Here is a 14,457-nt window from a genome sequence, read left to right on the forward strand (position 1 = left end):
AATGAGGCTGGAGATGTTGCTGAACCACACCCAGTACAGAAGCTTCGAAATCGTTCATCAAATCACGCACCTGAATAGCAAGGTGGACTAGGCTTCCGACCTGCTGTAAGCACACATAATCCATAGTTCCCTCGTTATTGAGCTGAGGGCTTGAGCATATTTGCAACATGTCCAGAAAAGAATTTCCATTCACGTACCCTTCAGACAAATATTGCCCAAACAGCCACAGTGATAACAACCAAGTCCATATTATAACATGAGACAGGTTCCTTTCGGCTCTTGGATATAATGGTGAACTTCCTTAGATCAGAAAATCACATTCCTTCTCATCAGAAAATGACAATCATGAGCGAGACATTGGATTTGGAAATTGTGTCAACAAAGGACAGCAGGCTGCAGCTTTGTGCTTCAGTTCATTTTCAGGCAATTCAGCCATAAAAATCAGTCTAAATCGTTCCATTTTGAAGTAGTTTTTAATGTGGTCGTGCGTTGTTGATCGCGGTACTTGAATGTTCATCTGCTATTTTGCAAATAGATGTCAGTGGAGACTGCTCATTTCTGAGGTATGGAGCTTTCTCGGGCACGCTGTACAATTTCCACTTGACAATATTCTTCGTCATTACCTTATAACAACTGGTGGTATTTTTTAACAATTTCACACTATATACTAGTGTTATTCAATCACATGTCTCCAAATGAATGCACAAAGAAAGAAATCTTCTTTCCATAGACAAAAATAAGCTCTATTGTTTCCATAGACAAAAATAACCTTCCAGTGGTATGCAATAAACATATCGCAAGAGAGAGTTGACTCAGAATGAATGGTTAAACAAAATATAAACTCAGAAAGTGCATAAAATATATTCTGAAACACTATATTCATATGTCCCGCTATTTCCTAGTTTAATGAAGTTACGTTTGAATATGAAAATCTCTTATTTTTACTGCTCCTATTCCCCTGTTTTTGGTTTCCCAACCGGCGGACTGGAATGAGTTTTAGTGACAGTTTTTTTAACGTCAAAAGCATGATTTATGCCAGCGTCTAGCTCCTATTAACATTTTTTCGTGCAAAAAAATTTATTGTACGGATACAATAGGAGGAAATACTAACGCGTAACGTTTCTGTTATACCATTCACCAGACGTATACAGAATATTTATTACCACTAAGACATAATTTTGAACATGTGGGTTCAGAAAATACCGGTGTATAGTTTCGGTTGCAGCAAAGCTCTGCACAATGAATTCATTTCGAAATTTTAAAATCAATTTCCCGTTTGGTCCCATTTCATTACAATTCGTTAGAGTGCGGGCGAGAATCGAAACCGGCGAGGAGCGAACGTGCTAATTTATTATGGGTTATCGCGTTGCGGTATTGTATCTGCTTTCAAACGCGATATCATAATTATGACAATAAAACACGTATGACACCGATGTGAAAAAGGTACATGTTTTATTTTCAAAAATAAAAAGGCTGTAAAGGACTGAATGAATTTAATTGTGTCTCGGTTAATTTGAATATCTACGTACATAAAATGAAGAATTTCCTGCATTGGACAATGTTACTGCTGGGTCTGGCTTCGTGGTTTATTTTTTATCGTTTCGTGTATTCCAAGTGTCAGTCTTAATTGAAAAATAAGTCACGGAGAGGAAAAGCGTTTTCGGAAAATGCGTACACTGCCCAATATTATGAAGAATGTGTTATTACAGTTACGACTTAAGTGAAAAGCTAAAATTTTCTCTTCGTCTTAGCTAAGTACACAGGTGAAAGACCATATTTGTTAAAATATTTATAGTCAAACATTATGTACGGGTCATACCTGTAGACCGCAAATCTGCTGCAAAAATATGTCGTGAATAATTAAGGAACAGACTGATGATACTAATTATTGTTATGTAAATAAACAAGAAATTAAAACGACGTCCTTGATCGGTCATTGCCTCCACATAACAGACTATAATATTCTCATTCGTCGTACAAGAATCGACAGGACCTCAATTCCTTCCGCTGTTAAGGCACAGAAAACAATTTTGAAGTGGAAATAGTACGTCAGACCATTATTCATTGCTGAACAACGATGCCAATTTTTCTGAAATCGTCCTTTCCGGCCACCGATTTTCTTACAGTCCCCAGATGCCATCTTTTAACTAACATCTGGTGATATCAAGCATAAATGCAGGGATTAAAATTGGTTGAGCACGTACACTCCGTTATCATCACACAAGTGCTGTCATCTGCACAATTCTCGTTAATGAACAAAGTTTGTGCTGTGGCACATCATGGATACAATAATCTGGACTATTTTGTGATGGGATATGAATGTTTAGTAGCTCGCTTCAGACGTGCTAATAGCTCATCACAGAGAAACTATAAAGCGCCCAAAATTGAATTTTTCAGTTAAAATGATCGCAGTTCGTCGATTTTATTTCTCGAGAACGTATGATCACTGCTGATGCCTACTTTGAAATGCCTGAAAACTGTTATGGGCTAGATATTGTTGGTATTGCATGGTGAGGCCCGTACATCTCTGTAACAGTACACGGGCTTCGAAGTTAAAGCTCATCTATTGCTAAATCCACGTCTTATACTACTACTGCAATTCTGAGATGTCTCCAGTCTAGTATATTGTACACAGCAGGCCAAGTTGCATGCATTCAATGCTCGACATGCTTCTACGTTCCATTATTTAGCTCTAAAGTTACCAGTTAGTAAAGTAGTCAGACTTCTTTAGTCATGATATTGGGCAATGATGTGCGATGATTTATTATGAAGACTGTTCTTTTGAATAAAACCGGTTACACTTTATAAATGAGTGTCTGTACAACTGTGACGGTTTCTTATTAACATAAAAACTTACTATCGTTGCCCACGGCGAGACTGACTGCCACCTGATGGCGTTGCGGTAACATGACGCGGTGAGGAAAGTATATGGGGTGATTTAGTTGCCCCTACCGATGTCGTTTTATGCAACCCGCAATGTTATAATTACCTGCCGTTCGTGAACCACAAGCGACATTTTCATGTTCTCTCGCTCACTACGCGCAAACTATTCGTCCTACAGAAAAAATGATCAAGACTCTATTGTAGGAAAGTTAATGTAGTTAAATTTCATACTGGGATGCGTTTTCGATGGAGGCCATTGTTTTAGAATTATTCAAGAAAAACTTACAAAAGTGACCTCCAAACGCACCTCCACTCTGCCAATCTGCCCTCACCGGTCTGTATTTCTTCATGGCACTCGCTTCCACCACCGCAGAAAAATTAGCGACTGCGCGAATTATTTCACACATTTGATCTTATTTGCTCTAACGCCCCTGGCTTAGTAGAGCAATTACATATTGTAAAACTGACTTTTGTGTAAGTTTTATCTATTTTGTGAATTTTAACTGCATAAAATGAACTATCGTTGTATTCGTTAGGCCTTCTGACTACGAAACTGCTGTGCTTTTATGGTTTAAGTTTGGATCAAGTTGTCAATGTAATTAGTTTTAGCATAGCATTTGCAAAAGTCGCTTTTCTTTCATTGTCATCAACGGGGCGTTTAAATTAATAGTGTTATTGAAGTAGCCGACTATGCTAGTAGCGTAATAGAGCAATCAATAGAGACTAAAAAAAAAAAAAAGGTCGAATATCTGGGATAGTTCGTGTTTGCAGGAATTATTATACAATGGTAGGAGGTGTAACGTTGTGTGTACCTCACTGCTTTTTTTTAACTGATTTGTGCCTGATTTTACTCTGAGAAGCTCAGTAATGTATGCAAATACCATAAATGTAAATGTGATTCAAAAAGTACTTGAAGTGAAGTGAAGTCCAGCTGGACAGCAAGAAACTCTTTAGCGCGCAATCCCCGCAACGATAGTAGTTGTGAATCTTTGAGCAGTTTCTTTCATGAACTGTCAGGCTTCAGAGGGAGAGCCACGAACAAAATATCACAAATCTTGATGGTGAGGGATGAGTGCGGCGCTGGAGGTGCTTTTGAAGGTCACTTTTGTACACTTTTCTTGAATAAATTGAGAACCGTGGACTCCAGCCAAAATATATCCCAAGACAAAAATTAACCACATTAAATTTCCTACAAAAGCTCCCTGTTCATTTTTTCTGTAATACTAATAGTTTGTGCCTTGCGAGAGAGAGCATTTGCAGATTTTGCATGCGGCTTCTGAAGATCAGAGATAACATTGCGGGTTGCATAAAGAGCCATCGGTAGGGGCAGCTGAATCACCCTGTATAAGTAGAGCTGAGACGAATAGGACTGATTCTAACGACGATAAGGACCTCAAATGGAGAAATTCACTGACATAAGCGACTTTCAGAAAGGGCTGATTGTTACGGCCAAGCACTTGGAAGAAGCTTTTCGGTAACAGTGAAGCTGGCGTACTATTCGCTTGCTACTGTCTTGGGTGCCAATGGAAAATGGATGAAGGGCATTGAGACCATCAGCAGTTGACAAGGCTCTTGATATTGAAGTGAGAAGCTTCCCCGCTCTGTGAAGCAGGACAGAGGGCGATCTGTGGCAGAACTGATGACGGATTGCAATGCTGGTGCACCCATAAGTATTCGGAGCTCACAGGTTAACGCACATTGTTGAGCATGGGGCTTCGCAGCGGATGATGCCCATGTATTTCCATGTTTACCCAACGGCACCGCCAATTACGTTTGCAGTGGGCACGGGAACATCGACATTGGACTATGGAGCAATTGAAGTGTGTAGCCTGGTCGGATCAATGACGTTTATAGTTACACCAGGTCGATGGTAGTGTCGGACCGTCATACAAGCGAACTGCTGCTCGAAATATTCAACATGCCACGAACGCAGCCTGGTGGGGACAGTGTCACTTATGGGGGTGTTCACCAGGGCTTCTGTGGAGGTAAACGAAGGCTCTACAATAGCTGTGGACTAGGTCAACATTATTAGGGTCACACGCATCCTTTCATTCTTGATGTCGTCATCGACGACGAAGACAGCTTCCAGCACGATAACTGCCCGTGTCACAAGGCCAAAACGGTGCCACAGTGGTTTGAGGAGGATCAGAGTGAATTCACGTTGATGCTTGATCTGATCCCGACGGAAGATAACTGGTACGCTCTCGAGTGCCATCACCTCCGTGCCCACAAATCACAGGTCCGTAATTGCGTGATCTGTGCGTAGGCATTTGGTACCGCATAGCTCCGGAAACCTACTAAGCGCTTGTAGAATCCATGACATGCAGAATCGATGCTGTACTGCATTTCAAAGGTGGACCATCACGCTGTTAACTAGGTGGTCGTAATGTTTTGGTTCATCAGTGTGTTTAGAAGTCGTGAGTGATGGCAGAGAAGCTGCAATTAGAGAGCAAGGCGGCGCGTAGACGTACCTTTCTCGAGGGAGTCGATCTGCTCGTTGGTGAAGGACGTGCGATTGCGCTGCAGCTTCCGCTTGAGGCGCAGGCGCAACTGAGAGTCCTCGTCGCCCGACGAGTTGTGCTCCGAGTTGCCGTCAGACGTCGTCTCGTGTGACAGCTCCCCCGTCACTGCGGCACAAACCACACAACGTGCTCAGCGCAGGAGCGAGGTTGTTCAGTTGGCAGTACACTAGCAGAGAACCAGAGGTCAGGCCTCGCCACTGCATACTGTGCCACACGAACCTGAATATGGAACATCTCGTGTGATGAATATGGTCTGACCACTGGTTCACTCCTCCATTAATCGTGGATCTCGAGCTTAATCTGAGATAGGAGCATTGCCTCTACTATATATAGCACAGATAATATTACGAAAAGTGGTCATAAAGTTTTAATTACCTCACCGAAAAAACTGAATTATGCAAATTAATTTTTTTGTTTTCAGGCTGGAGATAGTTTGTCTTTGCACGTCTTAAAAAATAACCTCTTGCATCTAATTGTATACTTGTTATTGTAATGCAATCACACTTAATTTGTCAGTTTCAAAATCTAATGCAAAAATGTCGTCTTTCTCAGTATTGGGGCAACATGAATTTTGACTACGGAGTAAGAATACAGTACTCACAAAATATATTTTTATTCATGGACAGTGTAGGACTGTGTATTAATTAATTAAATATTAATATAAGTTGTACAGAATAATCATCGTGTTTTTCAACAGTAATGAAAGTCTTGTTACGACCAAATACGTTTCGCTTTATTCCTTAAGTATCTTCAGCGTAAGATTTTCTATTGTTTACTTCATTCTTTCTGTTCTCTAAGTGTATGCGTTAGATTGTAGCACACAGCACTTTCACTGGATTAGATGGATTCACGTTTCTGAGTTTTGAAGAACCACTGCCATCTCGTCAATTTGTTGCACACATATATGGAAAAGAACGCAAACTTCTTTTCGTGGTATAGTATGGACAAGTTAATGTTCTGAGATATTGTTATTATAGATTTGGTCGCACAACCTGATTGACACTGTATGGTAGTGTCTGTTTGACCGTTTGAAATGGTGTACTATTTTATCTATTTACGTATTAAGTCTACACAAAGCTATTTAAAAAGCAACGAAGAAAATGGTTCAAATGGTTCTGAGCACTATGCGACTTAACTTCTGAGGTCATCAGTCGCCTAGAACTTAGAACTAATTAAACCTAACTAACCTAAGGACATCACACACATCCATGCCCGAGGCAGGATTCGAACCTGCGACCGTAGCAGCAGCCCGGTTCAGGACTAAAGCGCCTTTAACCGCACGGCCACACCGGCCGGCTAAGCAACGAAGAGAAATATTTTAAATTTAAATTTTTAAATTAGATTTTTCGGTCATTCGAGATTAGATCTCCTGGCCCCTCGCGTGAAAGTATGCTGAGCTGGTCAGTCAGCTTTGGAAACGAACCCCAAACGCCAGATCGGAACTTGGCCGTGCGGAGTGGCCGCGCGGTTTGAGGCGTCATTTCACGGATTGAGTGACCCCTCCCGCCGGAAGTTCGAGTCCTCCCTCGGGCATGAGTGTTTGTGTTGTTCTTAACATAAGTTTGTTTACGTAGTGTTAGTAACTCCAGGGACCGACGACCTCAGCAGTTTGGTCCCTTAGGAATTCACACACATCTGAACAGTTTTTCGTAACTCGAACCCGGAACCTTCCTTTCGATGGAATTGCTCATAGCTGCTGGGCTGTTATCAGGTGTTAGGTGGGGCAAGTTGGTTAAAATGCACAAATTCCCATGCGCTCATCGCTAGTTGGGAGCTCCATAATGGAGAACTTCCGACCTATATTGATCCTGAAAATTTTATTCGATTCCTCATTCCCTACTCTTCTCTGACTCCGTGACTAAGTGACTCTCTGACTGAGTGTATTAGGCTGGACAATGGCGGAAGATGTGTGCTACGAAGGCCCATGTAGAGCGAATGAGCAGCGAGTTTACGATGAGGGAGGACCTGCCGCCCCATCCCTCGCCCCCACCCCCACCACCCTCCCCGCGACTGGCAGCGAGCCTCATGTTTACTCGTGGCCTGCGCTGCCTTCTCTACTCTACCCCACTCTTCCACCGCGCGCCACTCGCGTGGCTGCGCCTGCAGCAGCGCGATACACACACACGCGCCTGTACGCTCGGCTGCCTGCCTTCAGGCGCTGCTCCGATCCAGCCGCCCCGCGTAATTAAAACTTGCAGACTCGCTTCGTCACGCTCGCGGCCGCGTGCGCGTCCGCTCCAGTCGCTCATAATATTGGCCACGGCTTTTTGTTTTGCTACCGCAATTATTAATGGACTCTTTTCCGTGCTCGCTATATTGGAACAAATAGAGGACGGTGGTTTATTTTTCATTCAGGATATGGCGTGATTAAAACGATTGTCGTGGAACAGAAACTGCTTCCGTCTCTGCGAATGCAAGGGGCAACCTTTTTCGATAAAGACACGTCTCGGAGTTTCTCAGTGATAACTTTTCTCCTTTAGAAAGGCGTAACGATATCTACAAACAGACGGCAATGTTATTTTACTTCGACACACAGAAAACCGCACAAGGGTATAACAGCTTTCGATGTTCCATGTGATATTGATATCAAGATCCGATGTAGGTAAATGGTACCGAGTTTACAGGACAGATTTACAAGTTTCACTGATCACGCACTGAGACTTCAAAAGACAAAATAGTTTTAAAAGCATTATTGTTTGCAGAGGAAATATAAACGAATTCAATGAAGTGAATAATAGGCTTCCACAACCAGCGTCGATTTGAATAAAATTTGGCCGCATCATTGAAGAACTTCAGCTTAATAGCTGATTTACTGTTTCATAATAACGCGGTCTAACACTAAAAACGATTGTATTCGGACTGAGTATGTGGTAGATTCAACCGTACCTGGGAGCTGTATGTATCGAATTTTAAAATATGTTTAAATGATACTCTAAATGAAAGTAATAAGCACCTGGTGCATGAATAATATCTTAGATGGCTTCCCCAACAACCTAGTATGAAAACTGGTAGGAAAGATGACAATCTTGGAGAATCACAAAATCAGTGGACCTGTATGAAAGGAACTGGTCTACTACCTCTCACTTATTTAGATTTACCCCAATATTTAGACATAACGGAGGTCCGATACAAAGTCAGAGATTGTCAGAATGTGAACTAAAAAGTCTCTCTGTCAGAACAAAACCTTACCTTTCCTGTACGACTCGTAAGAATTATGCAGTTATGCACTGCAGTCGAAACATTCTAAAGCGAAACTATGTGCAATGTTCCCCAATAAGGAAATTAACACAATCGTTCACCTTATCGTTTACAGTCCGAATAATTTTCGGCAAATGGCAAATGAAGATGCAAGAGCGCACGTCTAATACAGGTCTGTTCTAATTTTCAGCCTGCCAGTCACTGTATACTTAATTCAAGAACTATTCAAAAGTGGTTCAAATGGCTCTGAGCACTATGGGACTTAACATCTGAGGTCATCAGTCCTCTAGACTTAGAATTACTTAAACCTAACTAACCTAAGGACATCACACACATCCATGTCCGAGGCCGGATTCGAAGCTGCGGCCGTAGCAGCCGCGTGGTTCCGGACTGAAGCGCCTAGAACCGCTCGGCCACAGCGGCCGGCAAGAACTATTTTTACGGTAACGTCAGTACAGATCGTTTACATTCGGAAAAATTCCATACGAATCACAAATGGCGCTCCTTAACATTCGTAGGTACAGAGAGCTGTCGTTATACAGAAAGATTGTAAATGCGTAATTTCTTTCTAAGTGAAACCCGCCGTGCGGGATTAGCCGAATGGTCTCAGGCGCTGCAGTCATGGACTGTGCGGCTGGTCCCGGCGGAGGTTCGAGTCCTCCCTCGGGCATGGGTGTGTGTGTTTGTGCTTAGGATAATTTAGGTTAAGTAGTGTGTAAGCTTAGGGACTGATGACCTTAGCAGTTAAGTCCCATAAGATTTGAATATTTTGAAGTGAAGCCTCAGCATATCTTCTCAACTATAGGGGAAAGACAACTGAAAACGAGTCAGATCGAAAAAAGTAAGTAAACTGTTTATTATTTCAAAGTATTCGTCGTAAGTGTTGATATACGAGGGTTGTACAGAAAGTAAGTCCCGACCGGTCATGAAATGGAAACCACAGTGAAAACCGGAAACGTTTTACTCGTATTTGCAACAGTTAGGTACACCTTCCACCTTCTTCTCTACATAGTTGCGGCTCCAACTTCGAGTGTTGTTGAAGTGTTGTATCAGCTTTCCAATATCCTCGTCATAGAAAGCAGCCGCCTGTGCTTTCAGAAAGTTATCTGCACTGGTCTGCAGCTCGTTGTCTGCGGAAACATTTCGTCTCCATTGCCGGCGGTTCTTGTGAGCAGAGATGAGATTCAGGGCGAGCCAATTACGGACTGTATTGTGGGTGATCAAACACTTCCCTTCGGAAACGCTGCAGGAGCGTCCTCATTGCCCCTGCAGTGTGCGGCCGAGAATTGGCATGAAGAAGGAACTGCTCGACAGTTGTGTATTGTGGGCTGCATGACACAGGCGAAATCTCTAACCAGGCCCTCATACTTGGCGGGAGACGCTATACCCTACGTATCTTTACGTGCTCACTGCTCACTCAAAACTGAAAAGAGCGACGCGACACGATCGATGGGCATACTAGAGACACTGCCCAACACATCTATGCAAAATTTTACCGGATTTTCTATTTCGTGAACGATCGGAACTTACTTTCTGGCCGGCCGGTGTGGCCGAGCGGTTCTAGGCGCCTCAGTCTGGAACCGCGCGACCGCTACGGTCGCGGGTTCGAATCCTGCCTCGGGAATGGATGTATGTGATGTCATTAGGTTAGTTAGGTTTAAGTAGTTGTAAGTCTAGGGGACTGATGACCTCATAAGGTAACTCCTATAGAGCTCAGAGCCATGACAACCCTCGTATTTACCCACTGCGAGACAGTATGGTCAATGCCTTCATGGAAAATCCTTTGCGGTTGCATGCGGAATCATGAATGCATCCAGCCTCGCATCTCTTCGTCCGAAACAAATCGACGGCCACGAATGCTCCAGAAATTTGAAAATCGCTTGGGTAGAGGTTTGGACTGCGTGGAGGAAGTGTTAGGGCTTCCCAGCGAGACTTCTGCAGCGTATTCGAAACAGCCTTTGCAACACATAGACAGGCCCACATGTTCCGATCCCTCCCTATGCGACTGTCATACGTTTGGATACCTGAGGAAAGACATTCATGGCTGTAGACTTCCTTTATACGAAGAGGTGCACGCTTGGATACAATCATGGTTCCGTAGGCCGACGAAAACATTATTCTATGAAGTATTTGACCGTCTTGTCTCGCAGGGGGATAAGTGTATTAACAATTACGGCGCTTACACCACTGGCCATTAAAATTGCTACTCCAAGACGAAATGCAGAAGATAAACGGATATTCAGTGGACAAATATATTATACTAGAACTGACATGTGATTACATTTTCACGCAATTTCGGTGCATAGATCGTGAGAAGTCAGTACCCAGAACAACCACCTCTGGCCGCAATAACGGCCTTGATACGCCTCGGCATTGAGTCAAACAGAGCTTGGGTGGCGTGTACAAGTACAGCTGCCCATGCAGCTTCAACACGGTACCACAGTTCATCAAGAGTAGTGACTGGCGTATTGTGACGAGCCAGTTGCTCGGCTACCATTAAGCAGACGTTTGCAATTGGAGAGAGATCTGGAGAATGTGCTGGCCTGGGCAGCAGTCGAACATTTTCTGTATCCAGAAAGGCCCGTACAGGACCTGCAACATGCGGTCGTGCATTATCCTGCTGAAATGTAGGAATTCGCAGGGATCGAATGAAGGGCAGAGCCACGGGTCGTAACACATCTGAAATGTAGCATCCACTGTTCAAAGTGCCGTCAATGCGAATAAGAGGTGACAGAGACGTGTAACCAATGGCACCCCATACCATCACGCCGGGTGATACGCCAGTATAGCGATGAAGAATACACGCTTCCAATGTGCGTTCACCACGATGTCGCCAAACACGGATGCGACCATCATGATCCTGTCAACAGAACCTGGATTCATCCGAAAAAATGACGTTTTGTCATTCGTGCACCCAGGTTCGTCGTTGAGTACACCATTGCAGGCGGTCCTGTCTCTGATGCAGCGTCAAGGGTAACCGCAGCCGTGGTCTCCGAGCTGATAGTCCATGCTGCTGCAAACGTCGTCGAACTGTTCGTGCAGATAGTTGTTGCCTTGCAAACGTCCCCATTTGTTGACTCAGGGATCGAGACGTGGCTGCACGATCCGTTACAGCCATGCGGATAAGATGCCTGTCATCTCGACTGCTAGTGATACGAGGCCGTTGGAATCCAGAACGGCGTTCCGTATTACCCTCCTGAACCCACCGATTCCATATTCTGCTAACAGTCATTGGATCTCGACCCCTCGAGCAGCAATGTCGCGATACGATAAACCGCAATCGCGATAGGCTACAATCCGACCTTTATCAAAGTCGGAAACGTGATGGTATGTTTTTCTCCTCCTTACACGAGGGCATCACAACAACGTTTCACCAGGCAACGCCGGTCAACTGCTGTTTGTGTATGAGAAATCGGTTGGAAGCTTTCCTCATGTCAGCACGTTGTAGGTGTCGCCACCTGCGCCAACCTTGTGTGAATGCTGTGAAAAGCTAATCATTTGCACATCACAGCATCTTCTTCCTGTCGGTTAAATTTCGCGTCTGTATCACGTCATCTTCGTGGTGTAGCAATTTTAATGGCCAATAGTGTAATATATATAAACACACACCTACATAAATGTATGTCTAAATACAACAATATTCACTGCTAACCAATCAGTCATTATACTAGTAAATAATAACGGCTATGCGCAGTGGTTGCTAATGTCATTTAGTCTGGACGGACATATTGTGACATTTCGACTTGAGGGTGGTTACGAGGACGAACTCATAAAAGTGAAATAAATGAACAGTAATTTACAGTCAAATGGCGGAAATTTTTCTCGAAAAGGTTGCGTGTGTAGCGGGAATGAAGGAAGTCCGCGGTTGTACTCGCGAACTCGTGTACTCGTTCTCCTTTCTACGTGGGAGGAGTCCACTTGTACTCGACGACACACTCGAGTGACGAGTGGGCAGTCGCAGAGACTCAAGAGTTGAGTCACGGAGATGGCCCCAGTTCGGAGATGACGTCACAGGACTCACCGGCAAGCTTAAAGCGAGTACACGCCGCTCATTTTTGATCTCTACTGTGCTCGGTATCACAATAGAACGGGAAGGCCGCACCGAAGAGTGCAGATGGCGGCAGGGGTGGCAGCAATTCGCCGATCGCCGCTGGCACGGCGTGGCGCGTGCGCTGTGCTGGACCACCCTGATGCCTTCAGCAGCCGCCGCGAGGGGGCGGGGCTGGGCGGCGAGGGGTAGTGGTGGGGGGCGTTGACCGCGCCGCCGACACACGTCTTCAGGCGGCGGGCTTTCGTGAGCACGGACCACCGCGATGAATTAAGCTGGATCCCCACCCGCAACTAAAGTCACGCCACTCAACAGACGCCAGCGAAGCTGCACAGGGGGAAACCTCCCGATTCGGATGGCGCCACTCAAATGACGCCACGTTATGCCGTGCCACCACATGAATAGTTGCTCAGAAAACTTCGGGTAACACCTTTCAGGGCGGACACTAGAAGAAATTCTTGAAGCCTCTACGTATCTGCGTTCGACCATCCTAATTTAGATTTTCTATGATTTTCCTAAATCAAATAGCTCTAACCACTATGGGACTTAAGAGCTGAGGTCATCAGTCCCCTGGACTTAAAACTAATTAAGCCTAACTAACCTAAGGACATCACACACATCCATGCCCGAGGCAGGATTCGAACCTGCGACCGTAGCAGCAGCGCGGTTCCGGACTGAAGCCCCTAGAACCGCTCGGCCACAGCGGCCGGCTTTCCCTAAATCACTCCATGCTAATGCCTTTGAAAGGGGACGACCGATTTCGTCCCCTATCCTTGACACAGTCCGACGTAGTGCTCCGTCTCTAAGGATCTCGTTGTCGACCGGACTTTAAACGCTAATCTTCCTTCCTTTCTTTTATGTATCTGTTCGCCTCCTTAGCTGAGTGTTAGTGTTGATGACTGCCGTGCGGAGAGCCGGGTTCCAATCCAGGTACTGCTTGGGATATTTCATTGGTGGTGGATCACCTAAAACAAAATAAATATGCGTAACTAATTCTTTGTTTGTACAAGAGCGTGCTGGAAAGTAATGCCTCCGATTTTTTGTGTGAAAACTCAAAGCCGCGCGAACCTTGACAAGACCCCTAGACCGCACGTCTACCCCGCGCGGCCTCACAGATTCGAACATAACGCGAGTGTTAAGGGATGCTTCGTGAGCTCAAATGGGGGTCCCTGGAGGGAAGATGACTACTGAGCAAATTTATAGAGCTGGCGTCTGAAGGTGACTGCAGACCCGTTCGACTGTTGCTAACGTATATTTCTTGTAAGGACCACGAAGATAAGAAAAATTAGTGCCCGTACGGAGGGATATAGAGAGCGATTTTCCCCGTACTCTATTTATGAGTGGAATAGGAAAGGAAATGACTTGTTTAAGGTACCCACCGCCATGCACCTAACGGCTGCTTGCGGAATTTGTACTGAGATGTAAGAGTAGAATGAGAAAGGGGAAGCCCTCTCATCGATGCCAACGGTCTTGCCGCAGTGGCAACACCGGTTCCCGTCAGATGATGATGATGATTGGTTTGTGGGGCGCTCGACTGCGCGGTTATCAGCGCGCGTACAAGTTCCCAACCTTTGCTCAGTCGAATTTCGCCACTTTCCTGGATGATGATGAAATGATGAGGACAGCACAAACACCCAGTCATCTCGAGGCAGGTGAAAATCCCTGATCCCGCCGGGAATCGAACCCGGGACCCCGTGCTCGGGAAGCGAGAACACAACCGCGAGACCACGAGCTGCGGACGGTTCCCGTCAGATCACCAAAGACTATCAGCCATAGATAGCACAAGGATGGGTGACATCCGGGTCT

General features: G+C 44.9%; 1 protein-coding gene across 1 annotated transcript in view; it reads right to left on the reverse strand.

Annotated features, from left to right (window-relative positions):
• The window catches only part of LOC126199567 (paired box protein Pax-6), a 370,240-nt gene that overhangs the window by 68,047 nt on the left and 287,736 nt on the right, over nucleotides 1-14,457 (reverse strand). Inside the window, exon 5 of the mRNA XM_049936489.1 lies at nucleotides 5,355-5,510. Coding sequence (XP_049792446.1) covers nucleotides 5,355-5,510 — 156 coding nt within the window. The remainder of the gene's footprint in view (nucleotides 1-5,354; nucleotides 5,511-14,457) is intronic.

The sequence above is a fragment of the Schistocerca nitens genome, chromosome 8 (genome assembly GCF_023898315.1).
Source record: "Schistocerca nitens isolate TAMUIC-IGC-003100 chromosome 8, iqSchNite1.1, whole genome shotgun sequence".
Taxonomy (NCBI): domain Eukaryota; kingdom Metazoa; phylum Arthropoda; class Insecta; order Orthoptera; family Acrididae; genus Schistocerca; species Schistocerca nitens.